This window comes from Schistocerca piceifrons, chromosome 3, assembly GCF_021461385.2.
Source record: "Schistocerca piceifrons isolate TAMUIC-IGC-003096 chromosome 3, iqSchPice1.1, whole genome shotgun sequence".
In the NCBI taxonomy this organism is placed as follows: Eukaryota; Metazoa; Arthropoda; class Insecta; order Orthoptera; family Acrididae; genus Schistocerca; species Schistocerca piceifrons.
In genome coordinates, this window is record NC_060140.1 from 537,333,341 (window position 1) to 537,361,028 (window position 27,688).

Below are 27,688 nucleotides of genomic sequence, written 5' to 3' on the forward strand. Positions count from 1 at the left end.
CAAAACGAAATATTTCACACAATCTATACATAATGTTGTTATAATCTTAAAATATATATTAAGAAATGGCTAAATATCACCTTTCTTCGATATTTCTCTTAGCAACTATATTAACTATGCCTACTCTTGCACAGAAAACCCACTTAATTCCACGTATATATGTACAGCATGTTCTGCATATTTACGTCAAATTCTTTCCATAATAAACACCTAGCAAACAGCCTACCTACAATGCCTTCTTTGTGCTTTTGTGAATATGGTAATTTTTTTAGGACGAAGTGTTTATCGTTTTTTATTCTAATGATTTCCATGTCTTTGTCTCTGGTGATAATTGTATCTTGATGATTTGTCTTGTACTTCCACGCTCTTACATGCTTTTTGCATCTGGTGTCAAATGTTCGAATGGTCTGACCTATACAGTACATCTTCCTTTACATATATTACATTTTACATGATGTACTCCTGGTTCCTGATAAAGAGCTGATGTTATACTGCTTATGGACAATATTTTTTATTGAATTTTTGCCTTGGTGAGCTCTTTTTATGTTTTGTTTTCTGAAAGTCTTAAATATTCAGTGTCATAGAAGCCATAGATGGCATTGTACATCATCTTTTGTTTCCTTTTTTTCCCACTCTGTGTTGTTCCTGTTCTAGTGTCTTGTATATTGGTTTGTGTGGGAGTTTGCTGCTGTCTTGGTGTTAGCTGGGTGTTTGCTCTTTTATGTTCCGTAGTTTTATTCCTCACCTTTGTTACTATGTTTTCTAGTATATACTGTTTCTGGCTTTTTGTAATATGGTATTCATGACTTTTTGGTAAATGTCTGTGTCTCATGGTACAGTGTTTTTTCGGTGCAGAACGCACCTGAATTCTGCTTACTTATGTGTGTTGGGTGATTTGATGTCTGGTGTATTGTTGTACTTATTACTGTGGGTTTTTGGTAAACGAATCTCCGTCCGTTGTTTTGAACCTGTATGGGATGTCCAAAAAATATAACCATTAATTTTGCTCTTTTTCTATTGCAAAATTTATCTAATCATGAACAGAACTTCTTTCTTAGTGCAACTGTTCAGGTTTACTACTTGGTGCATCTGTTATTAACAATATGTTTTCTATATACTTAAGAGAGTGTAGAATATTGTAACTACTCAGCACTACTTTATTAAATATGACCTGCTCTACATGTTTCATAAATGTTTACTATCGTCTGAGACAATGAGCATTCCACTGGTAATCCGCCACTTTGCAAAAAGAATTCATTATTGGACTGAGATAGTTCTGTACTGTTACTAGCTGAAGCAGATCGATTAATTCTTTGATGTATTCAAGTGGCAGTCCAATATTTCATTTAAGGTATTTTGTGTTTTGGTATATTGAGATAAATATTTTCTATGTCACATGTCAGGTAGGTGACTACATCTGAAATTTACACATCTTTTACGTATTGAATGTGTTGTCTAGTGTTTCTTATTATCCTGCCCTGTTGCAATATATAGATTTGCGATAAAGTTTTCAACACTTGTCTTGCAAGTGAATATTTGTAGGTCTGGCTGGGAGATCTTTCTCGTGAAACTTCGCTTGCATTAGAAGGAAGATAACCTGGGAATCGATGGGAACAGTTTTCTTTCTTCATTGTCTTATAACGTGTGTTCAGTCTCATCCACAGCGTTTGTCCACTTCTTATGGCACCTTTTAGTTAAATCTTATTTTTGTTTCATAATTATACTTTTGGTGACAAACGTATTTCTGTATTGAGACTTGTCAGTGTTATGGAGTCTATGTTGATTTGGTTTCCAATGTTTTCTTTCAACTGCATTTTACATTTATGACTTCATTGCTTAGAAACTCTCTTGCTAGAGCAATGTTTGCCTCGCAAGTTTTGTTTGTAGTTTCCCTTACGAGAATGCTTTCTAACTCAGCTATGCGGTTTCCAGTGTATTTTTCGCCTGTATATATTCTGACATTGTACTTCTGAGCTTATCCAAGGCGTTTTAGTCCGCAGCTCGTGGTCGTGCGATAGCGTTCTCGCTTCCCACGCCCGGGTTCCCGGGTTCGATTCCCGGCGGGGTCAGGGATTTTTCTCTGCCTCGAGATGACTGGGTGTTGTGTGCTGTCCTTAGGTTAGTTAGGTTTAAGTAGTTCTAAGTTCTAGGGGACTGATGACCATAGATGCTAAGTCCCATAGTGCTCAGAGCCATTTGAACCATTTGAACCAAGGCGTTTTATTTCTTTCGTAAATAACGCAGTTTGATAGTTTAGGATGGACTTTTCGCCTATATTTATAAAGCATCTTCCATATCCAAACTGGAAGTATAGATATATAGTATGTCTAAGCATTTTGAAATTTGTAGATTTGAAACAGTATTTTATTGTAAAATTACAGTACTGTTAACTCAAGGCTCTTTTGCTTCTTGTCTCCATATTTTGCATATCAATACTTTTTACTTCACTATTAGCCGAGGCTCAGGTCTAAAGAGAGTTGGCTGTCCATTCACTTTCGGCAATACTTCAACGTTTTTTAATCCGCTTTTCATCATGCCGATCTGGTATTTTCTGTACTTCAACTCAGGTTTGTGAAACTAGAGAAGGTAAATAGTTCTGTAGTTTCTTATATGCCGCACTCAGCAGACTGTTTCTCTTTATTCATTCGATTTCTGTGTCAGCTGGCAGTGTTATCAACGAGTGAATGCAGTTTTTTAGTATAACATTAAATATAGATAAATGATCACACCACTTCATGGATCGCCTGCTCAATACCATCCCCTCCGCTCTCATCTCCAACGACTAGTTCCCATTCAGCATTACAGTTTCATCCCACTTACGTTCACTGTAGTCACTACCCCTCCCAAAAAACCTCAAACCATTACTGTCCATCTTCCTTCCCCTCCTACTCACATTTATGCTGCAAATCCAACACTCTCACACCACCAACCACTCTCCCACATTCACACACACACACACACACACACACACACACACACACACACACACACACACGAACTGTATCAGAAAATATTGTTCTTAACCCATAAATAGCAAAGTGTCGAAACATATGTATCCCGTGTTACTACGGAAGACACTTTACAAATAAAAGTGGAACTCGTCTGATGAAAATACTCTTTCATTACACTAACCTTAGGGCGATAAAACCTATGATGACTGGTTGTAGGGTATGGTTCGATCGCTTTTGGTGAGGCGAGTTACCGCCTCTCTCTTCCATGATTGCAAATTGTTAAAAGCAGAGGATCAATATGGTTGTACTGAGTTCTTGCAGTCCACCCTTAACAACATCTTACACCACTGAATGTGCAGTATTGCTGTACAAGATAGTCACACATTGTATTAATTTTACTTGTACTGTAATAAACTGACACAAACGATTTGAATCTTTCAGATACTTTCCAAGATCCAGCATGTATTATTTGTCTGAAACTGGATTTCCCTGTTTCATTTTCACCACTTCGTTACACGTTTGCAGAGCTTCGAAACATTCTTTTTTTGAGACTCTCTGGATTCCATGGTGTGTTGAGACCAGTGTGGACTATGTAACCAGACGGTTTCTCACAAATATCCAACCACACTTCTAGTCAGCTGAACTATTACCTGGAAACGCAGTTTCCCCAGCGGCGGCACAGCGTACGGGATGCCCAGAAAGGCCGTGTAAGAGGTGTTGTAGACGCTCGTGGCTGTGGTTCCTCGCAGACCACCCTGCTCAACGGTCACCAGCACATCCTCTCCCTGGACAAAGATGAAGTTCAATTGAGTGCCATGATTAAGATAATGAGATGAAGATGCTTTTTCTTTACAGTTTTATAGCTAGATAAATATCTGTAACAGCAAAAGATATTGACAAGAAACGAGGAAACTCGCTCTTAAAATCGCTAAGAGTAGAATATTTCAACAACCAGCATTTAAAACGAATATGAAGTGAGCCGTGCAACAGGAACAGGATTTCGTGAATATACCGTGAGATGATACAGAGCTAGTAACTTTATCATAATGAATCAGTTACATGTCTGATGCATTGGGAGGTACTACCAAGTGCTTCGAGTCATATTCATATATAATTCCTAGTTAATTTCAAGGGAGTTTTCTGTTTGTATATGAAGTTCTGTGTGGAGAAGAAGAAACAGCTGTTATACGCGATACAGAGAGAATAAGATGTTACGGTTTAAAATACTGTTGTCAACTGCGTCAGTACAAACCAATGACCTCTATAACTTGAAAAAACAGCTAATGGTTGTTGCACCCATGCCGACTGCTGTTCACGGCAACAAAGGCTGGAGTTTGCAGGCCGGTACCGTAACAGGACGTGCACTGAGTAACGACTAGTGGCGTTTTCGAATGAATCACGTCTTGTGTTCCATCGACAGATTATCGTTAGCTCGTAGGGCATGAACCATCTGAAAGCAAACACGCTGCAACCAGTAATGGTCTGGGAATGTTTCCATGGCTTTCTATGGATGATATCGTCATTGTGGGTAGCACAGTGATTCAGCACAAGTATGCTTTTATCCTTCGGGTCATGTCCAGCCTGGCATGCTGTTCGATTTTACTCGGTACGAGGAGCTGTGTCACACAGGTTTCCTTGTATCTGTGTGGTTAGAAAGCATCAGGATGAGTTTAACCTACTGCCCTGGCCACCAAACTCCCTGGATTAAAAGCCAATCGAGATTATGTGGGGCCATCTCTATCTGGCTGTTCGCACCGTGGATCCTCAACGGAGAAACTTAGCACGGCTGGCCACGTTGCTGGAGTAGACATGGCAGCAGGTCCCCGTCGGCACCTTCCAGAACCTCCGCAGAGGCAGGCTGGACAGTGAAGGGGAGGCGCGTTTATAGCGATACAAAGTGCAATAGTATCGAAGGAAATTGACGGAGATCCGAAATGTGAAATAATATGGGTGAAGGTCACGGTTAAAGCGGGCTCAAACATGGTAATTGGATGTCTCTATATGCCCCCTGCCTCAGCAGCTGTTGTGGGAGAGCACCTGAAGAAAAATTTGAAAAATATTTTCGAGTAGATTTCCCGATCATGTTATGGTTCTGGGTGGAGATTTTAATATGCCAGATATTGACTGGGAAACTCAAACGTTTATAACGCGTGGCAGGGACCAAGAATCCAGTGAAATTTTTTTAAGTGCATTACCTGAAAACTACCTTGAGCAGTTAAACAGAGAACCGACTCGTGGCGATAACATATTAGACCTTCTGGTGACAAACAGATCCGAACTATTTGAAACAGTTAACGCAGAACTGGGAATCAGCGATCATAAAGCGGTTGCCGGCAAGAATGGCCGTGCGGTTCTAGGCGCTACAGTCTGGAACCGAGCGACCGCTACGATCGCACGTTCGAATCCGGCCTCAGGCCTGGATGTGTGTGATGTCTTTAGGTTAGTTAGGTTTATTTAGTTACGTCGCATAGTTCTCAGAGCCATTTGCACCATTTGAACCACAAAGCGGTTACTGCATCGATGATTTCAGCCGTAAACAGAAATATTAAAAAAGGTCGGGAAATTTTTCTGTTTAGCAAAAGTGACAAAAAGCAGGTTTCAGAGAACTTGACGGCTCAACACAAAAGTGTTGTCTCAAGTACTGACAGTGTTGAGGATCAGTGGACAAAGTTCAAAACCATTGTACAGTATGCATTAGATGAGTATGTGCCAAGCAAGATCGTAAGAGATGGAAAAGAGCCACCGTGGTACAACAACCGAGCTAGAAAACTGCTACGGAATCAAAGGGAACTCCAGAGTAAACATAAACATAGCCAAAGCCTTGCAGACAAACAAAAATTACACGAAGCGAAATCTAGTGTGAGGAGGGCTATGCGAGAGGCGTTCAATGAATTCCAAAGTAAAGTTCTATGTACTAACTTGGCGGAAAAACCTAAGCAATGTTGGTCTTATGTCACAGCGGTAGGTGGATCAAAACAAAATGTCCAGACACTCTGTCACCAAAATGGTACTGAAACATAGGATGACAGACTAAAGGCCGAAATACTAAATGTCTTTTTCCAGAGCTGTTTCACAGAGGAAGACTGCATTGTAGTTCCTTCTCTAGACTGTCGCACAGATGACAAAATGTTAGATATAAAAATATATGAGAGAGGGATACACAAACAATTAAAATCCCTCAAAAGAGGAAGCGCCGATGGACCTGTTGGGATACCAGTTCGATTTGACACAGAGTACGCGAAGGAACTTGGCCCCCCTTGCAGCGGTGTACCGTAAGTCTCTAGAAGAGCGTAGCGTTCTAAAGGATTGGAAAAGGGCACAGGTCATCCCTGTTTTCAAGAAGGGACGTCGAACAGATGTGCAGAACTATAGACCTATATCTCTAACGTCGATCAGTTGTAGAATTTTGGAAAACGTATTATGTTCGAGTATAATGACTTTTCTGGAGACTAGAAATCTGCTCTGTAGGAATAAGCATGGGTTTCGAAAAAGACGATCGTGTGAAACCCAGCTCGCGCTATTCATCCACGAGATTCAGAGGGCCATAGACACGGGTTCCCAGTTAGACGCCGTGTTTCTTAACTTCCGCAAGGCGTTTGATACAGTTCCCCGCAGTCGTTTAATGAACAAAGTAAGAGCATGCGGACTATCAGACCAATTGTGTGATTGGATTGAAGAGTTCCTAGATAACAGAACGCTGCATGTCATTCTCAATGTAGAGAAGTCTTCCGAAGTAAGAGTGATTTCAGGTGTGCCGCAGGGGAGTGTCGTAGGACCATTGCTATTCACAATATACAGAAATAACCTTGTGGATGACATCGGAAGTTCACTGAGGCTTTTTGCGGATGGTGTTGTGGTATATCGAGAGGTTGTAACAATGGAAAATTATATTGAAATGCAGGAGGATCCGCAACAAATTGACGCATGGTGCAGGGAATGACAATTGAATCTCAATGTAGACATAGAAAGAAAGATCTTTTATCATTTAGCTACAATATAGCAGGTCAGGAACTGGAAGCAGTTAATTCCATAAATTATCTGGGAGTAGGCATTAGGAGCGATTTAAAATGGAATGACTATGTAAAATTAATAGTCGGCAAAGCAGATGCCAGACTGAGATTCATTAGAAGAATCCTAAGGAAATGCAATTCGTAAACAAAGGAAGTAGGTTGCAGTACATTTGTTCGCCCACTGCTTGAATACTGTTCACCGGTGTGGGATCCGTACTAGATAGGGTTCATAGAAGAGATAGAGGAGATCCAACGGAGAGCAGCGCGCTTCGTTACAGTATCATTTAGTAATCGCGAAAGCGTAACGGGGATGATAGATACACTCCAGTGGAAGACTCTGCAAGAGAGACGCTCAGTAGCTCGGTACGGGCTTTTGTTGAAGTTTAGAGAACATACCTCCACCGAGGAGTCAAGCATTATATTGCTCCTTCCTACGTATATCTCGCGAAGAGACCATGAGAATAAAATCAGAGAGATTAGAGCCTACACAGAGGCATACCGACGATCTTTCTTTCCACGAACGATATGAGACTGGAAGAGACTCAAGGTACCTTCCGCCACACACCGTCAGGTGGCTTGCGGAGTGTGGATGTAGATGTAGACTCTCTTCCAGCATGTATTGCAGCAAACCGTGCTGCAGAACGTAGTTATTCAGGTTTTTGAGAGGTGGGCACATCACTGTGAGTGGACGACGTAAGTGCTTAATAAATACCGCTATACGTAGCAATAAATATTCATCATAGTAGAAATGGACAACTCGGTCTGTCTCAGTATTCAGCTTCAGAGCAGCATTTCAGAGAATGCTTGCACACTACCATACATTAGGCACCCCCCGCCCACTCCCAGGAGACATCACACTAATACCCTGTAAAACCAATACCGTGATAACGACCTCACTTAAGACTTAGGGCAAGGAAGAGAGTCAATAAGTTTTTGTAAAGCTTCCCACATACAGCAGAAGCCATTGGCTGCTGGTTATACCATGTCCCGTAGAGCTGCCAGATTGTCTGTTGACTGCTACGTTTCAGTCCCTGCTCCAAATGGTCCCAGAAATTTTTTGTGGGATCAAGGTCGGGTGACTTACCGGACCAATGAAACTGCGGCAGGGGGCCTGAATTTTCGTCAAACCAGGGACGTATGTGTGCAGTCCTATTTACATAGCTGTTATCATCCTGGAAGACGGCTGTAGCAAGCACCAAAGTATACTCCTCATGAATCTATGAACGAAATGGCAGCAGCTGGTTACAGAACATGTTGAAATAAATATTCCGGCTCATGTTCACGGTATCATGAATGACCGAGCACATGTCATGGTACGAAAAGCACTTCTAAAACCTCACTGACCAACCTCCAATCTAAAATACATCCTCCACCCAATGCGAGATAAACACCTCATTTGACCTTCGGTGCTCTCAGCACGTTATGTCCTTTCAAAAAAGATAAAAATGCTACTCTTCGGACCACCCCACACATCTGCGGTCAGCTACTGTCTTATTGTTTTCCCCACTGAAGAAGTGAAGCTTAATCTGTCGCTATAAGGAAGGGCAAATTGCGGGATGCACGACTCCAAATGTAACATGTGGATCACTTCGTAATGCTCGCTCGGCCGCTGGCCGAGATGACCCTGCACCCACTGCCAGCGGAAATCATTCCTGTCTGGTGAGAAACTAATTGTCACTGACGAAGAGTGATACTCGCTTCCAGTCCCTGACGATTAGAGCCGTTTTGCGGCTACTGTTCTTCCACCGTGTTACGTGGCTGCGAGTGCTACTCTATTTCATGTAGATACATTGGATAGTCGGCTTTGACATAGCAGCATACTGGGCCTCTTCACTCACGGTGTCGTCATGGACTCACCCAAACACGACGGCTGCTCGCGGACATACTGCCACGCCTGCACGTCAACGATTCCTAATGCGTTCATTACACAAACTCGAATGACACATGAACACGTCCCCTGCCAGAACTTACATCAGCGATGCAGAGTCACATTACACCCTGGTTCCAGGTCTACTTCTACAGCGCTCCAAAGGGCACAGCATGTCTCTTTATAGGGTGATTAACATTTTGGCCTGTCAACTTGCGTATTTCTGTATGTCCGTATGATAACGGCATACTTTTTAATTTTACTAGCGTTTCGATGGATGCATTGGATTGAATAATGTTTTACCTTGGCAAAGACTGCAAAAGCGAGGAGCATTAACGATGAAAACGATGAACGGCTCGGCTTCATAGCTGTGGATACTTCCCACGGGAGTGGACTACTGGTGATGCGAAACAGAGAACCGTCAGACAGCAATCAGCGATGCCGAGTGAAAAGCAACGGCTTTTATCTGGACATCGGTTTTGGAGCTGTTATGTCTCGATTAGATAGCAATCCGCTGCGTGCTAATCAGCTGATATGTAACAACAGATGAAGATTCGTTCAAAAATGGCTCTGATCACTATGGGACTTAACATCTGAGGTCATCAGTCCCCTAGAACTTAGAACTACTGAAACCTAACTAACCTAAGAACATCACACACATCTATGTCCGAGGCAGGATTCGCACCTGCGACCGTAGCAGTCGCGCGGTTCCGGAAGATTCGTTCTTTAGCCAAAGCAGAGTAAAAGGATGCTTAATATAGGCATAAATCCTAACTTGAATAATATATGTCAGACGTTTTATCTTCTATCACTGTACAGCGCAAAAGTTCCTTCAAAGTTTTCCAATTAGCAAACAAGAGGTAAGGGAATAATTTCTTGCAGTCTTCTGATATTATATCAGAATTTAATTAGGAAACTGATTTCGGATATAACATTTAAGGAAGATTCGTTTCGTATGGTCTACCTCCTTCACATTCAAAAAGTAAGACGACGCTGCAAGAGTGTTTAAGCCACGAAAATAACTATTCAAACAAAATAATATTCACGAGTCACTGATGTTCGTCAAAATGCCCCTTACAAAAATATTAGCAGTTACCTTAAGCTCTTTCACTCTAAACAAAAAGGATAAGTTTCGAATTGTTGATAAATTATTTGAAATATGCTACTTTACAGACAAATTACATTTGTTTCTGTCTGCAGAAGTACGGATACATTGGCCACTTGTCAAACCAGCAATCAGCCACAATATACTGGGTGAGTCAGGAGGAAAGGTACATGCTTTCAGATGTGATTGTAATAGTGATACGGAACAAAAATCGTCATATGCACATATGTCCTGTCGTTAACAGTATCCGAGGAAACTAATGAAATCAGTGGGGGAACGGGCAAATGCAGAAGATAGTACATGAAACATTGTGATCTAATACATTGTTTAACGTGTACATTTCCTCAAAAAAGGTGTTCACAATGTCTACCATCAGCCGCAATGCATTTTTCATCTCTTGTAGACAGCTGCTGTGTTGCTGACACGAGCTCATTCGCACGGTCCTTTATTTATGCACACGCATGGAAAATTCGAGCGAGCATTTCCTCCTTTGTGTCCACTCTTGTCCTTAGGCAAACCCAAAAAATTAATCTAATGGAATGAGATCCGGAGATGAAACTAGCGTCCGGCCATCCAGATATAGGTTTTCTGTGAGTTCCCTGAACCGCTCCAGCAAATTCCCTAACGGTTACTTTGAAAGGGCGCGTCAGATCCTTCCCCGTCCTGGTACACAATCCGAGTTTGTGCTCCGTCTTTAATGACCTTCATGTCGACGGGACGTTAACCCCAATCTTCTTTTTTTACTTTGGGTGATGTCGGTGGCCAATAAATGACCTAACGGTGCCCGATTCAGTACTGAGAATACGTATCAGTGAGGTACTGTCTCACTTGCACATTGAAATGGTCGTTTTGGTTGCATTTGCATGTAAGCGCTAGTGAAGAAGGACATGCGACTGACGCCTGTGATTTTAAAACAGCTGTATGTCAGATATGGTTAAGAAAAGGGAATATATTCATTTGAAGTTTTTTGTTCAGAATCGCCAGTATTATCATCATCCACAGAAGAAGTCAAAGAGTTGGTATAAGATAAATGTTTCCACACCGTTGCAGCGCCACCGCAGGATTGTATGCGTCCCATTACCTGTATGCGGTGTTCTTGTTTCCGTGAATGTAGGTACAAATCTTGAATCTTTGATGCGGAATGCATGAATAATGGGGCCAGATAACTCATTCCCATTGTTCCGTACACCAATAAAGATATATGTGAGTTCCGTGTAAGCTTAATTTTCTATAGCGTGTGACAAACGATGTCTTACGCATGGCGGTCCGTCAGCTCAATAACGACAGTGTCTGTGAGATAACAAAACGTTTTGAAACTTATGAGTTCACCGACATTGTAATCCATTGACAACAGTTCCCTCTTTTATGTTGTGCTTTACAGAGCACCGAACGTACTATCCATTCCCTTAGTTTCAGTTACTACACAAGCAAAATATGCGAATTTAGATGTTTTTATATACTAGCGTTTGTGACAGTTGTTTCAAACACGAATGAGGGATCCAAACCTTGCAGCGTTGGTTTCAGCAAATATAAACTAGTGCTGTAAAGTGGAGGAGTACCAGCTGGTCCACCAGTGACCTCTTGTCATTGAACACAAAGTTTGTTGTTAGATCTTGCTCAAACGAAGTGTAAGCTTAAAAGCAATCGCTTGCAAAAGATGCATTTTTTGTGTATTATGGACTTCGATCAGGCCACAATGCTCGATCTCCCAGACTTGGTTTGGTGACAGTCCAGTTCATACGGGTACGATGACACTAAAGTGATGTCTGTGGACTCGACAGATGAAGGAAACAGTCGTACACAGCAACGAGCGTGCAGTTCGCTACACAATGTGCCAACAGCGAAGTACCAGCGACATATTGTCCATATCACATGTTCTGCTCAAAGTTTAACGTTGCAACTGATGTGCAACTTTATGCATCGACAGTTTGCTCTGTTGCAGGATGGAGTGTAGGAAAGCATATCGCAGTGTTAACCGGCCTTTTCTAGGAAAACCCGAACGCCCCAGAGTGCAATGGGCGCCAAAGGGCGTCCCTGGAGGGCTGAGTTACATCATAAAGTGTGGAATGGGTATACATGTCGATATTTTTGTATGTGGTACGTTAATATGTGTACACATCAGTGTATCAGTTCTTTTCTCTCTGCACCCAACAGTCTTCTCACAAAAACGTAACAGACTTTAAGACAAGAGTTTATTTTCCACGGTCGCACTGCACAACTAAGTGGACTAAGACTATTAGTACAGACTAACTGTTTTGCGTTCACACGACCACGCTTAAGCCCTTTATCTGCTGCCAGGGGAAGACAGACATTTATGGTTTGCTCTTGCCGAATGTACTTGGAGTTACTAACCAATCTAAAAACATACGTCTTGTAGTAGCTATAATTATTTCCGCAAATGACGTAAATACTGATGTAATGTTGTTCAGTACACTGTTGTCAGTCACCAGTAGATTTCCCTGCTCCTATACCTATTTCACCCTGAATAGTGCTTCAAGAGGTGTGCTGCGTTAATTTTCCTTACGGTGATGGTGATTATATGTGTTCCATGCTACACGATCTGGCAGCTTACATTATAGAGCAGCATAACTGATAAATATGTTGTGGGGGTCTATAGGGGCAATGTATATGTATTACCTGACGGTGTATATGACAGGTATTGTCAAACATGCAGATTTAGAATAATATTTTGTTGCATTTCATTTCCGTTTTTCATTATGGACACACCCTCGTTGGAGTAAAGTCGCTAGGTTTTCGCCAGGCCAACTTCGAGCATTACGGACGTGAATCATTTATGAACATCAAACATCTGCTATAGCAGCGCATGACAAGAGCATAAGAAGCATGTTACGTTCTATTCCGTTCTGATGTACTTTGCTGGAGCACACTGAATCCCCTCTAATGGCTGATGAATCATCAGCTTGAAGGTTAGTGTAGGTGGCTCGGGGGGGGGGGGGGGAGGGAGGGAGGAGGAGGATGGTGTCAGAGTCTGTAGGCTCAGTTATTCAAACAAAACGTCACTCTTAATAAAATATTCTGTGCTGTTATGCCGTGGTCGAATGGTTCAAATGGCTCTAAGCACTATGGGACTTAACGTCTGAGGTCATGTCCGCCCCCGGTAGCTGAGTTGTCAATCCTAAAGGTCCGGGATCGATCCCCGGCTGTGTGGGAGATTTTCTCCGCTCAGGGATTGGTTGTTGTGTTGTCCTAATCTTCATCATTATCTCCATCGACATGAAAGTCGAAGAAGTGGCGTTAAATCGAAAGACTTGCACCTGGCGAACAAACTACCCGACGGGAGGCCGTAGTCACACGACATTTACATTTATTTATCTGAGGTCATCAGTCCCCTAGCCTTAGAACTACTTAAACCTAACTAAACTAAGGACATCACACTCATCCATGTCCGAGGCAGGATTCGAACCTGAAACCGTAGCAGCGTCGTGGTTCCGGATTGAAGCACCTAGAACCGCTCCGCCATAGCGTCCGGCGTTGTCGTATGGATTTTACATGAAAACCCAACGTTTCGCAGCAGTTGAGCTGTCATTCCCCACCCCCCTCCACCTTCTACAAATTTATGGTAAGTTCTTATGCGACCAAACTACAGAGGTCATCGGTTCGTAAGCTTACACACTAATTAATGTAACTTAAACTAACTTACGCTAAGTGCGACATACACACCCATGCCCAAGGGAGGACTCGAACCTCCGACGGGGGAAGCCGCGTGGACCGTTACAAGACGCCATAGACTGCTCGACTACCTCGCGCTACCACCTTCTACAGTTTCCCTTCAGTTCTTCTGGTCGTTTTTTTAACCGTTCTCTTTGTAGTACCCACGTACATCGCCCCACAACTGCACGATATAAATTTCCGTTTTTCGCAGCGTTTTGAGAGTACGAAAAACCGATTTTAGGCCATGCTGTACCTTCCTGGTGGTTTGCAGAATACCACGAAGTTCTGTTTTTTCAAGAATGTTTCTATGCGGTCAATAAAGTCCTGAATGAAAAGCAGGAAAACTTTCGATTACACAGACGCTTGTGCATCGCTATGACTTTTGCGCGGCGGTCTTAACGCTCCTTTAACCTCAGCGGACGAATAACCATTCTTTGGCAATGCATTAATGAGGTGCTGTACTTCCACGTCAAGCAGCTCTGGTACGCAGCTGTTCCTTGCTCTACCCGCCAACGTTTTTGTGATGCTTCGCGTTTGTTGTTGGTGGTTGTTCGAATCCAGGTGAAGTAAAGGGACTGTGTATGTACCCTTTCAATTACGTATTGGTAAGCCAGTGTGAAAATAATATTTATTGTGTGATGTTGATGATCATAACATAAATTTCTGCCAAGTACAGTACTAGTTAGTGTTTAGAATAAGAATTATAACATTTTTCAAAAAAATGTTCAAATGTGTGTGAAATCTATGGGACTGTACTGCTAAGGTCATCAGTCCCTAAGCTTACACACTACTTTACGTAAATTATCCTAAGGACAAACACACACATACATGCCTGAGAGAGGACTCGAACCTCCACCAGGACCAGGCGCACAGTCCATGACTGCAGCGCCTTCAGACCGCTCGGCTAATCCCGCGCGGCTATAACGTTTTTGTTATGTGTATAGGTGTGTTACATTCATAGCACAAGCTAACTTCTTCTTTCTTGAAAACTAGCAATACTGCCACCATAATTTGTGAAGATTAACACTTTTTACGCGCGCAGGTGCTATGGAAGTAATATGCAACTTCATAAAAATCCGGACTGTACTCATACGTAACAGCCAACCAACGCGTAATCCGTACCCATTCTCTCTTCTTATAAGACGTACCGCTGTTATACATCAGTATAGTAAATACAGCTGTTATTATTACCGGTTCCTGACCAACATTTCTGCTAAATTATGCCAGCAGCACGAGATCACTGTGTTTCTATTGTGTTTCATTACTTGTCAGTGTCTAAGGTTCGCATGCTCAATTACCAAACCAAAAAAAGTTACACAATAAGTAGCCGAGATATAAAGAACATTTCATCCCAACCTAATAACTCATAATAAGAAAGAATTAAATAGGTTTTTATTTTAAATTTTCTAGTAATAAAAAAAGTGTGAATATAATATTTATTTTGTAATGTTGAGGACCATAATATAAATTTCCGCAAAGTACAGGACTAGTTGTCATTTAGAATAAGAACTATAACATCTTTGTTAAGTGTAGAGCAATGTATTGCATTTTCAGTCTCCTAATCCAAATAAAATTCAAGTTGTCTCTGACAGTGAACTGGTTAACTGCAGAAGTTCACTCTATTCCTTCAGACCGTCTAGATCTGAAGAAATTTTTGTGAGTGAGCTTACGTAAGAGTGGTGATCTGCGGTTGTTAACGACTTCCCTCCCGCCTGTAGTACCGAGTGAGGTGACGCAGTGCTAGCACACTGGACTCGCATTCGGGAGGACGACGGTTCAATCCCGCGTCCGGCCTTCCTGATTTAGGTTTTCCGTGATTTCCCTAAATCGCTTCTAGGCAAATGCTGGGATGGTTCCATTGAAATGGCATGGCCGACTTCCTTCCCCATCCTTCCCTAATCCGATGAGACCGATGACCTCGCTGTTTGGTCTCTTCCCGCAAACAATCCAATCCAATCCCGCCTGTAGTATTCTTACTATACGAAAGACCCGCTGTTGCACTCTATAATTTACATTGCTATTGATCAATAATACCAATCGAATCAAACAGTCCTCGTGATTGTCCATATGCAATTCTATCTGGATAGCGACATGCCCTCCATGTACATCGTCATTTAGGAGAGAACACCCTGAAGATCAGGTGGGAAATTCTTAGAATGGGAGTCCTGTAATTAAACACGTAAGTCTTCAAACTAAGTCAATAAAATTCTTCTGGGTTTGAGGCCGCATTGTCAACTATAAAATTCCGACGTTTCGGCGACTATGGCGAAACACCCTCCTCAGGGTGTACTGCTAACAGCTGAATGAGCAATAGTTTGGTTACTTATGTACTATGGAGAAGTGCTGTCATTGGGTATGATGGTGAGGAGGAAGGGTATTAGGTCTTCTTTTCTTGATCTGTGCGCTGCATGTTGTCATTGGTGGAAATAGGCGTTTTCCGTTGGAATTTCCTTTATTGCTTGCCATTGGAGGAAATCCGCGAATAGGAAAGTGAGCGTCGACTGCAGCGAAGCGTTGTTTACTAACTGCCTGGCAGCGGCTAGGGCGCGTCAGCACTCTGTGTACCCTCCTCCGCTGAGGCCCACCGCGCGCCAGTTGCTTTGCGACAGCTGACCTTCCGCAAAGCTGTTGTTGCTCGCAGCCAAGGCGCTGGAAGTCGGTACCCGACTTCTCTATCCATATTCTCGGGTCTCTTCGCCATTTCTATACCCTTTCTAATCTTCCTCCTCAAAGTAATCGGCTGTTTCGCCAGTACGCGGTCCTCCCGAAATTCGATCTTCATCTTGCATTGTTCCTGGTGTTCTGCCACCTCTGATTTGTTGTATTGTTTGTGACGGATATATCTCTCGTGTTCAGATAACCTTGTGCTTATTGGACGCCCAGTCCCACCTACATATGCCAGTGCGCTTTCGCACCCGATTTCATAAACTCCGGCGGCATGAAACTTGTCAGTTGTATCTTTCGTCGAGCCCAGAAAGTCTTCTTATGCAAGCGTTTGAAGAACCAGCACTCCCGTACGCACCATTACACCCGGAATGCTGGTTACGATACGTTGACGACACCTTAGTCGTCTGGCCACACGCAGAAGAGCTTCGGAACTCGAAAAAATGGTTCAAATGGCTCTGAGCACTATGGGACTTAACATCTATGGTCATTAGTCCCCTAGAACTTAGAACTAGTTAAACCTAACTAACCTAAGGACATCACAAACATCCATGCCCGAGCCAGGATTCGAACCTGCGACCGTAGCGCTCTTGCGGTTCCAGACTGCAGCGCCTTTAACCGCACGGCCACTTCGGCCGGCGAAACTCCAATGGAAAACGCATATTTCCACCAATGACAACACGCAGCGCACAGATCAAGAAAAGAACACCTAATACCCTTCCTCCTCACCATCATACCCAATGACAGCACTTCTCCATAGTACATAAGTAACCAAACTATTGCTCATTCAGCTGTTAGCAGTACACCATGAGGAGGGTGTCTCGCCATAGTCGCCGAAAAGTCGGAATTTTATAGTTGATGCACTCTTTTCACCGAACTACCCTCTCCCCTCCATTTAACAGTGGAACTCCCATTGTACTCTTAATGCTACCACTCCTGCTTTGAATTTTGAGTCATTACTTCCGACCGTTATTTGTTTTTCGAAATCTTTACATTGATATGCAGTCTTAGCTTCCTTGCATTTCCAGTCTATTTTATTCCTAAGTGATGTGTATTTCTGTATTGCCGAATTTCACAGAACGTTTTAGTACTTCCTTCTTTCATCGGACAACTGAAATACTTCTTCTGTGACCCACGGTTTCTTCGCAGTTACCTTCGTTGTACCTATGTTTTTCTTTCCTACTTATGTGATTGCCGTTTTCAGAGATGGCCACTTCTCTTCAACTGATTTGCCTATTTATTCCACATAGCAGTATCTACAGCCTCAAAGAACTTCAAACGTACCTATTCATTCCTTAGAAGATCTGTAACCCGCTTCATTGCTCATTGATTCTCGGTGACTAGTCTCTTAACCTTCAGCCTACTCTTCGTCATAACATTGTGATCTGAGTCCATATCTGCACTTCGGTACGCCTTACAATCCAATGTCTGATTTCTGAATCTCTGAAGGGCAATCATGTAACCTAACTTAATCCTTCCCGTATCTCCTGGCCTTTTTCCACGTATACCTTCTCCTCCTCTTGTGATTCTTGAACATAGTATTCGCTATTACTAGATGAAGTTTATTGCAGAACTCAGTTTTTCTCCTCTCTCATTCAAGTGCAAACCCATATTCTCCTGTAAATTTTCTTCTAGTCCTTCCCCTGCAACCGCATTCCAGTCCTCCGTGACTAATAGTTTTTCATCTTTTATGTATTTCATTGCCCGTTCAGTATCCTCATACACTTCCTCTCTCTCTTCAACTTCGACTTGAGACGTCGGCATCTTATATCTGAATTATCGTTGTTGGTGTTCGTTTACTGTCGATTCCGTTGAGAATAAACCTACCACTGAACCGTTCACAGTAGCTTTCTCTCTGCCGTATCTCTCCTTTAATAACGAATCCTCTGCTGCTGTTCATATTGCCCTATACTCACATGATCACCGAAATCTCTGTCTTTTTTCAATTACTCTTCACTGACCCTCACTATATCTAGATTGAGCCTTTTTAGTTCCCTTTGCAGATTTTCTAGCTTCCCTGTTACGTTCAAAATTCAGACATTCCACGCCCCGACTGGTAGAACGATATCGTTTAGTTACTAGAGAAAAGATTGCTTTTCTCTCATGGTCACTCCCACCCTGGCACTCCACTCCCGTTGATCCGAATAGGGGACTAGTCCGGAATCTTATGTCAAAGGAGAGAGTATCAAGACATTAACGCAGTGGTTTGCACTGCCTTTTGCATCGTCATGCCGTTGATGATTGTTCATTTTCCATCTTTATTCCAGTTCCCCGGAGCAGTTGGGAGAGAGTACCCTCAACCAATTTCCGCTCCTCCGGCCTCTTTTAAAAAGCCGTTGGCTGAATGAAGCTTTCTTATGCCAGAAGTCTTAGTCCGCAACTTCTGGTGATATTTATTCAAAATTTCGGCGGTGGCTTTGTTCTAACCAAGGACCAAAAACGTATTGATTACTGATCACAGACGATACCGTTCCTTGTTTATTTTTAGTCAAGTTTGCCAAAAGCATAGTAACAAGAATGGAACATGAGAACAGAAAAGGAACTCCACACCTCATCCAACTCCTTGACGGCTGAGTACCAGGTAAGCATATTCGCGAAACTCTCACGATAGCATGGCAACCTTTGTTATGTTCAATGGGCCGTAACCATAAATTGGTAAAAGACACAAGGATCCGCGTGACACAAGCTGTCCACTACGCAATGGACGTAATACCCTACAAGCCTCATAACTGTACTGTTTTTCGTTCTGGGAAAGGAGGTTGAGTCGGGAGGTATGAAAATCTCATTGTATATTGCCGCTTCCCTCATCCTGGGAAGAAAGGCCATTTGCCGTGGAGCCAACTCTAATGTCTGTATCCGCAGGCGCCAACAGATGACATGATGTGTCCATTTTATGGCAACGACTGCATCGATCTGTCTCTGTAAGGTCAATGCGGAAAAGTCGAACTATGGTGGGTACAAGGTTATGAACGACTTGGTACCACGAGGCAGACACTTCCATCGGAGAAGTAGGTAGCCTGACACTGGACCAAACAACCTTCCGTGCTGTCTCCCTAAAGTGACCCCAAAGAGAAACCGCGAGTTAGAAACGTCGTGCGTCCTAGTAGCATTCTGACAGAGATGCAACTGGGAAAGAATACCAACCTCGTAACTGACACCAAGAAAATATTCAGGAATGTGCCTTACTTGGTGATTCGTCATATGAACATCTATTGGAGGGCAAAAATAGAGGTGTATGTGATTTGGGTACGCGAAGACACGTTAAAATTAAAACAGTGCGTCGAAGTAGTTAAACAGAAGCCTTGGACCTGAACATCAGGGAGGCCCCGACCTCCCATCAGGAGGGTTCTCGCGATAACATCGTAGTGCATACGAAAAATACAGTGTCGCCAGATAAACCTGCCCGATAATCGTTGTAGGTTTCGGAACATAATCACAGGAAGGAGAAAAATTTTATTAAGAAAATACCCTTGGTTTAACACATAAGTTTCCAACGTCCAAAACCTTATGAAATACGGCTGGTCCCGGCGGAGGTTCGAGTCCTCCCTCGGGCATGGGTGCGTGTGTTTGTCCTTAGGATAATTTAGGTTAAGTAGTGTCTAAGCTTAGGGACTATGACCTTAGCAGTTAAGTCTCATAGGATTTCACACACATTTGAGCATCTTTGAACCTTATGAAATAACGAGAGGGAGCAACGTTCGTGCTCAAGGATCGCTCCTTGAATCCTGTCAGGCACGAACTTCCAATTTAAACCAGAAATCTCCATCCGTCGTCGATCAGTTTCAACGCCCAACGATCGAGTCCATGGAATCTCAACCGCGTCAAACCACCGAAAATTGAGCAACCGATACATCCGGCCGTTAATCTGTGCTCCCATAAGTCGTCACAATGCATCCAAAACGTCCTTGAGCACCAGTATGTCGTCATAGATGCGAAGCAGTACCATAACATCATCGGCATATTCGCGAACGATGAACCTTCCTCTCAATAACGTCGAGACACCCAGTGGAGCAGCCATGGGCCTCAGTAAAGTTTCCAGAAATAGCACGAATAACGACATAGAAACGGGAATCCCTTGGAGGACACCTTGACACAATTCTGTGGAGAAGTAAGACGACCATTCACGTCAATAGACGGCTGAATACCATTAAGTATACAGGTGAAGACCGTCGTACAGCATCATTAAAATCCACAGTCGTCGACACTGGCAAGAGAAAATCATGACTAACTCGATCAAACGCATGATTAAAATCATTAAAAGGTATATCTCCCGACACAGGAACAATGGAGGTAAAGGCGAGATGATATTACGACGTTCAGCAATGGGGGACCCAAGAGTACGAGCCGGGAGAAAACTCCGATAACGCGCGTCAGTGTCAGCAAGCAGAACTGATAATTGGCTATTTGTCTGCCACGCTACGATTTTATAATCAAACGTGAGTAGCGTTATCGGTCTTTCCTGATCCACGGATACACGTTTCGTCTTTTTGGGGATTAAAACCATATTTACGATCGGGTGAGATGTGTGCCCTTTGCACCACTTCATTTACCATAGAAGTTGTCGTATCTCTGTCAAAGGCCAAAACCGAACCTAAATCTTTGGGAAACCCATCCGAATCCGGATATTTGCGGGAAGGAGAGCAAACTACAATGTCACATACCTATCGCGGTAAAAAACTGCCAAAAGTACCTCATGAAGAGCTGGCGTAACAATACTTATCTACGAGGAAGTATTCAGGGCATCACCACTGGAAGAAACATCCTAAACCATTACCTTCTCAAAGAGACGAGAATGGGTAGGCGTGACTTCAAAATCTTCAATATCCTGAGTCCGCCAGCTTTTAAATTGTGCTGCTGGTGACGGTGCCTTAATGGCAACAACGGCCACATCTGAGAACAACACTATCTAGGAGGGAACTAAAATCAGCAGACGCTATACTGCCTGAAGTCACTCCATTGTACAGATCGGAAAAATACCAGAAAAATTCACGTGTTACATCAGGTTGTGATGAACACTCACGGCCTTGTGTAGAACGAATGGTAATGGGACATGGCTTTTGAGATCGCTTAAGCCGAATTACATGAGGCGCCAACTCATTCTGGAGTATCGAACGTGGTTGGGATTGCAAACGAACACAATCTAATTTTAGTCTTTTGAGTTGTAGGAGTTTCGCCATCACGTAATGAACTTCCATAATTTTTAAAGGGATGTCTCGAGCACTGTCATAACGATCACGAAGGACAGCATAATAAAATTCCCGAGTCCTCCTCATTTCAGCCGCTTTACCAGCGCTAAAGCGTGTGAGTTCAATGCGAAATCGGATTTTGGCAATGGCAACACACTATTCCATAACTGAGGGACAACAGACTTTGGAATGGATTGCCCGGTTCCACACGGTGTAAATGATATCATTCAGAAAGGGATTCTCCAGATGTAAAAATATTTAACTTCCAGAGAGGGCGAGAAGAATGTACCCGCTGTTCGACTTGGTTAAGAATCACTGGAACAGTACAGCGGTCAGTGAAGCTGGCACTGAGTTACATCAGTTCACAAGAGTTGACTGCAAAGGCAAGCAGACAACTAAAAACGGCAAGTCCACTACTAGAAGTACCTGTAAAATGCGTAAAACACTCTAATGTTAGTTGTCTGCAGATTCAAGCATTCTGTAGACTTAACGACGCCACCTTATGGTTAAGTTCACGATGATAGTTATAGTGGGAGTCTGATTCACTGGATGTGAATCAGACCCCCCCCCCCCCCCTAGTCAATATGTTTCATCTTTTACGAAGTAAACGAATGGCATCTTCCTTATAAAAGCGCGAGAGGTCATATTTACGACAAGATCCAGATGGAGCAAAAAGGAAAAATTAAGGCGAGAACACAAAAATGACTCCGTATACCCAAACCGTCGTCCAGCGTTTCAAAGTCCATGAAATAACGTCCCTATACAGCACGGATATGCCAATAGAACTTTCTGTCGCAACATTAAGAAATAAAGAATACCCACGGGGACAAAACACATGAAATAATACTTCTTGCGAACACACATCAGCTTGGGAAACATAGATAAAGTGTTGTAACCCAGCAAGCCGTAATGGAGAAACACCTCCATCAGTTAACACATGTAAGGCATGAAAGTAGAGCTAGAAAAAAATGCACGCATCACGTCCCACTCTCCACAGCACTGGAAGACGGCGGGGGTGAAGGTACAGGGTTTGAATCTTCTCTAGCGGAAGGTGCAGATCCAATGCTTCGTTTTTATCGTCGTGACATTGCACGCTCAGGTAGAATATGTTGTTTCACACCACTCCATGACAACATAACTTCTTGACGTGGAAGTGTAGGGGGCTTATCAAGGTCCGCTTTGGAGACGGAGGCTTAGCCGCTTCACTCGACGGAATGCGAGGAACACAACCGGGAGCGAAGAAGCTCAACTTCATGTAAAGAATAAACAGTCAACGCAGCGTCTGAAGCTGGCTTCATAATCTGACTACCCGAAAGCAATAACCTGTTACTCTCTCGTATCATATTGAGGAAGGGATCACATCTCACTAGAGTCCTGTAAAGGCAGAAGAGCATACAAGGTCTTCGTTAAGGACAGGTGTACTGCAAAATTGAGAAAAACATCAAATTTTTTATTGCGGAGTTTACTAGATTGATTCTTTAAGAATAACATCACAAAGTGACGTAACTGAATTCTGGCCAGAAACATGTCTTAAAGTTTATTTGAGCGTCTGCTCCTGCAACGCCTCCTCTTTCTCTGCTGTGATCAACTTTCTGTGAGAAAGATTACCTTTGCTTGTTCCTTTGTTTACAATGTGGTTTTTTTAACAGTCCGTGCCACGAACTTATTTCAAATTTTAGATTATGTATACATTAAACTGTTTTGCTCGAACTGAGTCTTAATAATGGACGCATATTCAAAACCGTAAGAAAACGTCGAATTTCTCGTGTGAAAGGTGCCGGAAATTTAGGTAACAACATTACAGATTCGGCTCTTAAGTAGGAAGAACAATTTTTGACAGAGTTACTGAGTTCATCAAAGAACAAAATTAGTGAAGAAACTGATGATGCTGTGTACAGTGCCAAAGACGAGTTTGCCAGTGGATTTAGATTAACTGACTTAGAAATACTAGCACATATGCTTGTGGATGTGGTAATTGTGAGTCAAAAGGCCTTAGACAGTACTTATGTCCTCAGTTGTTCCGAAGATAGCTGCATGTGATGAGTATCTAGCGATCAATGGAGGAAATGTACGTAGGGTTAGTGCATACAGAGACTAGACTCCCATCCATTAACACTAAAGATACTCAGAAGTAGCGACGATGCGCGACTGCACACAGCTGACGCAGCAGAAGGAAAAATGAAAAGTTGGCTAGACAAAGGAGGCAGGGGGGGGGGGAGATTATTCCAGGATGATGAGAAAGAGAATAAAGATTACGGATATCGTCAACATTAGTCCCCAGAGGTAAAGCAGTATTGTCATAAACTGAAATAAAAACTTTAAATGCGAATTGCCATAAGCTGACGTTTTTGAGCTGATGTACCTTCTCTCAAGAACTATAAAAGTTATAATCATGATATTTGGCATAATTTTTAATAATTACTAACTGAATAATCCTGTACAACACTTTTCCGTTATCTTTTCTCTGAGAAAAGTTCTCCCTTAAAATTTTAAAAAAATATTAAGCTGTTCTGAGTAACACAAAACTGAAAAATTTATTTCAGAGTAGCTATGACCTTAAACAAAAATCTATTAGCTTCTTATGTAGATATAAATTGTGATATTCCAGTTTTATTGTTTGATTAGTTTACGAGAAAAGGTACATTGTAGAAACAATGGTAATAAAAATTCAAATACTTATAAAATGTATTTCGATGCGCATTTTCAAACAAAAATTGCACAATATAACGGGCATTGCGTTGTACATAACAGACTCACGTTTTACTATCTTAGTTGTAATATTTTGAAGATATATATATTTAAGAACAAAAACAGATTTTACCCATTGTCTGACCTTAAATCATCGGAAACAACAGGACCAAACGTTGATACGGGTGGAGCAGAAGATGCAGATGCAACGTTATTTCAACAGCAACAGAATCAGCTTCGTCATTCCTGGCGAAACTATATTCGCAATTATCGTCAGTATCAGAGGATGAACACCGAAAGAAGCATGCTCCGCCACCACAAGAACGGGTAGGTGTGAAATCAAAATATTCACCGGCCTACGTCCGCCGGCTTTTAAATTGGGCTACACGTGCTGGCGCCTTAACGGCAACGGCGGCCGCATCTGAAAAAGGTTCAAATGGCTCTGAGCACTATGGGACTTAACATCTGAGGTCATCAGTCCCCTAGAACTTAGAACTACTTAAACTTAACTAACGTTAGGACATCACACACATCCATGTCCGAGGCAGGATTCGAACCTGCAAACGTAGCGGTCGCGAGGTTCTAGACTGAAGCGCCTAGAACCGCTCGGCCACTCCTGCCGGCGGCCGCATCTGAACATGCCGGTAACGGCGGATAAAGTCGAGCGGAATGGGGGGCAACGTCTCTTCAGCGTCGTTTAAATCTGGAGAAGTACTGACAGCATATTGCGAAGACACAAATTCAGCTAATGTCAACGGGCGACGTTGGATTGGATCTGAGATGGCCACTTTCATTACAAAGGAAGCAGGTTTCTTCGTGCCCTGCATATCTAACGTGAATCTGGTAACCAAAAACATTCAGGTATCAAGGAACATTGTTTGAACACACACTGCTGTGGTTCGGATACCACTGTAACACTGCGAACGACGAAACTTGCTGCCAGAATAAAACTGTATGACGGACCGAGACAAGAACTCAGGAACGTTGCCATTCGCGGGCAAGTTCTCTACCATTTGAGCTACCCGAGCACGTCTCACGACCCGTCCTTACACCTTTAATTCCGGAAATACCTGCTCTCCTACCTTCGAAACTTCACATCGTCCAGGCTGGGACTAAGCCATGTCTCCACAATATCCTTTCCCCTAGAAGCGCTAGTTCTGCAAGGTCTGAAGGAGAGCTTCTGTGAAGTTTAGAAGGTAGGAGAGGAGGTACTGGTGGAATTAAAACTGTGAGGAAGGGTCGTGAGTCACGCTTGAATAGCTCAGATGGTAGAGCTCTTTCCCGAGAAACGCATAGTTTCCACGTTCGAGTCTCGGTCCGGCACACAGTTTTTATCTGCAGGAAGTTTCATATCAGCGCACGCTCCGCTGCAGAGTGAAGATTTCGTTCTGGATATCAAGTGATGTTAGCAGACCAACGTTCTCACCGGATATGCCAAACGACTCTACGAGGAAACAACGGCGCTTTAAGATATGAACCGTCCAGTCAAAGAGTGTAAACTGTAACAGAAATACATTCCATCGCCGCATTTACAAGAAGGACTAAACTAACGGAACCATCACGACGTGTAATCATTAGCCAAGAATCACCCCGAGAGAGATGTAGGTCTACTTGCAAGATATGGTGAAACTTCACAAAACATACACACAAATCAGGAGCAAAGTAAGCAGTATCTACATGATCAAATCTAATTCGAATCGTATAAACCAACCAATCGTGAATTTTTTCTTATATATAGAGAGCCCAGTTGCACATGAAGCGTGGTCTTGTCAAAACGGAGACGAACCCCTACGAGAAATATTCTTGGTAGACTCAACAGGCGTCATGGCACAGGAGAGAATGTCACAGACAGAGGAAAAACAACGAGCTCCGCTAGGCAAGAGCGATGTGACACCGGCCAATATACACACAAGACTGAGTATACAGAAGTTCGACAAACGCGGCGCTACTAGACAGGAGGAAACACTAGGAAACCTGCTCCCTCGACGCGCAGTGCGGAGATACCCTGAGACCACGAGTGACACTTCCGTGGATCTAAATAAGATACTTGCTCAAAATCAAAAATAATTTTGGCAAAAAATTATCCAAGAAACAGTTTGCTGTAGAAGGGCATTCCAGTTGATTTTCCTATGAGATATCAGTGTATAGACAACGACAATGTGATACTTATTGCGAATCAGAATGTACACTGTTCTGTGAACATACTGCTGAATAGTTATAAAAGATTTGTGAATGGCCTTTTGGAAAATAAAAATAAAAAAGGTTACTGACTGTAAGAGACTCAGAATGTAACGTTGTATTTAATACAAACAGAAATTAAAATTAAAAATCCCTTTTGATTTTTGTTATTAATAAAATTTCATGTTTTTTCACTAACTCTTTAAGTTGTTTTCAAACTGTACAACACTATGATTGTTATCATGCTTCTGTCTTTAGAGAGGGATACTCTAACAATACAGACTGAGGAAATAAACTTTTCATAAAATCTGTGAGGTTAGGTCGCCTAGATATGAGTTTAATAACGGAAAACGTTTTTGGTGAGTAAGAATAAAAAGGTGGATAATATTACGTATCAGACACATACTGTGGTATATTTGTTAAATATGTAGAAAATTATTTCAGATTAAAAAGAGTCTGTATTTATTCTGAAATATTTTGAAACTAGAAATATGAATTAAAAACTTCTTCAGTCAGAGATTTTCTTGTTTCACTAAATACACGAAGCATTTCGGACGCTGTGAGTCCATAATCAGGTGTGAATCTTCTTAATCTATGATTAACAATTTCCCTTGAAAGAGATGAAACGCATGTTCCTGTCGTGGAAGTGTTTGATGTTAAGGTATGAATTTCCTAAGTCAAATGCGAAAAATATGTGCGAAACAGTGGAAAAATAAACAGTGTGCACTTACCAGACAATCCAAGAAAAGCGTTTCAAATTTTTAACGCCATCAAAGATGACACCATTAAAGAATTAACAAATACAGTAAATACTCTTAGAATAGTTCTTCAGAGTTACTAAAAAACTGTGGCTTCTGAAATCTATATGTGCATTTAACATATTTATTTATATATATTTATGGAGGTACATCTCCAGTTGTTCTAACTGATTTAGTTCTTACCATCAGCTTCATTCTGCAGCACAACCAAAATGTTCCCTAGACTGTTGATGATATCTTTCATTTCTCACATATGTTCAACAATAAGTGATTTTTCAGAAGTTGTTGACACTGAAAACGTGTTCTCAAGTTTTCCGGCCGGAGTGGCTGAGTGGTTCTAGGCGCTACAGTCTAGAACCGCGCGACCGCTACTGTCGCAGGTTCGAATCCCGCCTCGGGCATGGATGTGTGTCATGTCTTTAGGTTGGTTAGGTTTAACTAGTTCTAAGTTCTAGGGGACTGATGACCTCAGCAGTTAAGTCCCATAGTGCTCAGAGCCATTTGAACCATTTTGTTCTCAGGTTTCTGTCTGTTTTTCCTTCATAGCAGGCAGGAGAGCTGGGGCGTGATACTTTGTACACTCCACAGCTGTTGGATTTTTTGTATTTG

General features: G+C 42.4%; 1 protein-coding gene across 1 annotated transcript in view; it reads right to left on the reverse strand.

The window, feature by feature from the left end:
• The window catches only part of LOC124788809, a 334,614-nt gene that overhangs the window by 51,844 nt on the left and 255,082 nt on the right, over positions 1-27,688 (reverse strand). Inside the window, 1 exon segment of the mRNA XM_047256089.1 lies at positions 3,602-3,736. Coding sequence (XP_047112045.1) covers positions 3,602-3,736 — 135 coding nt within the window.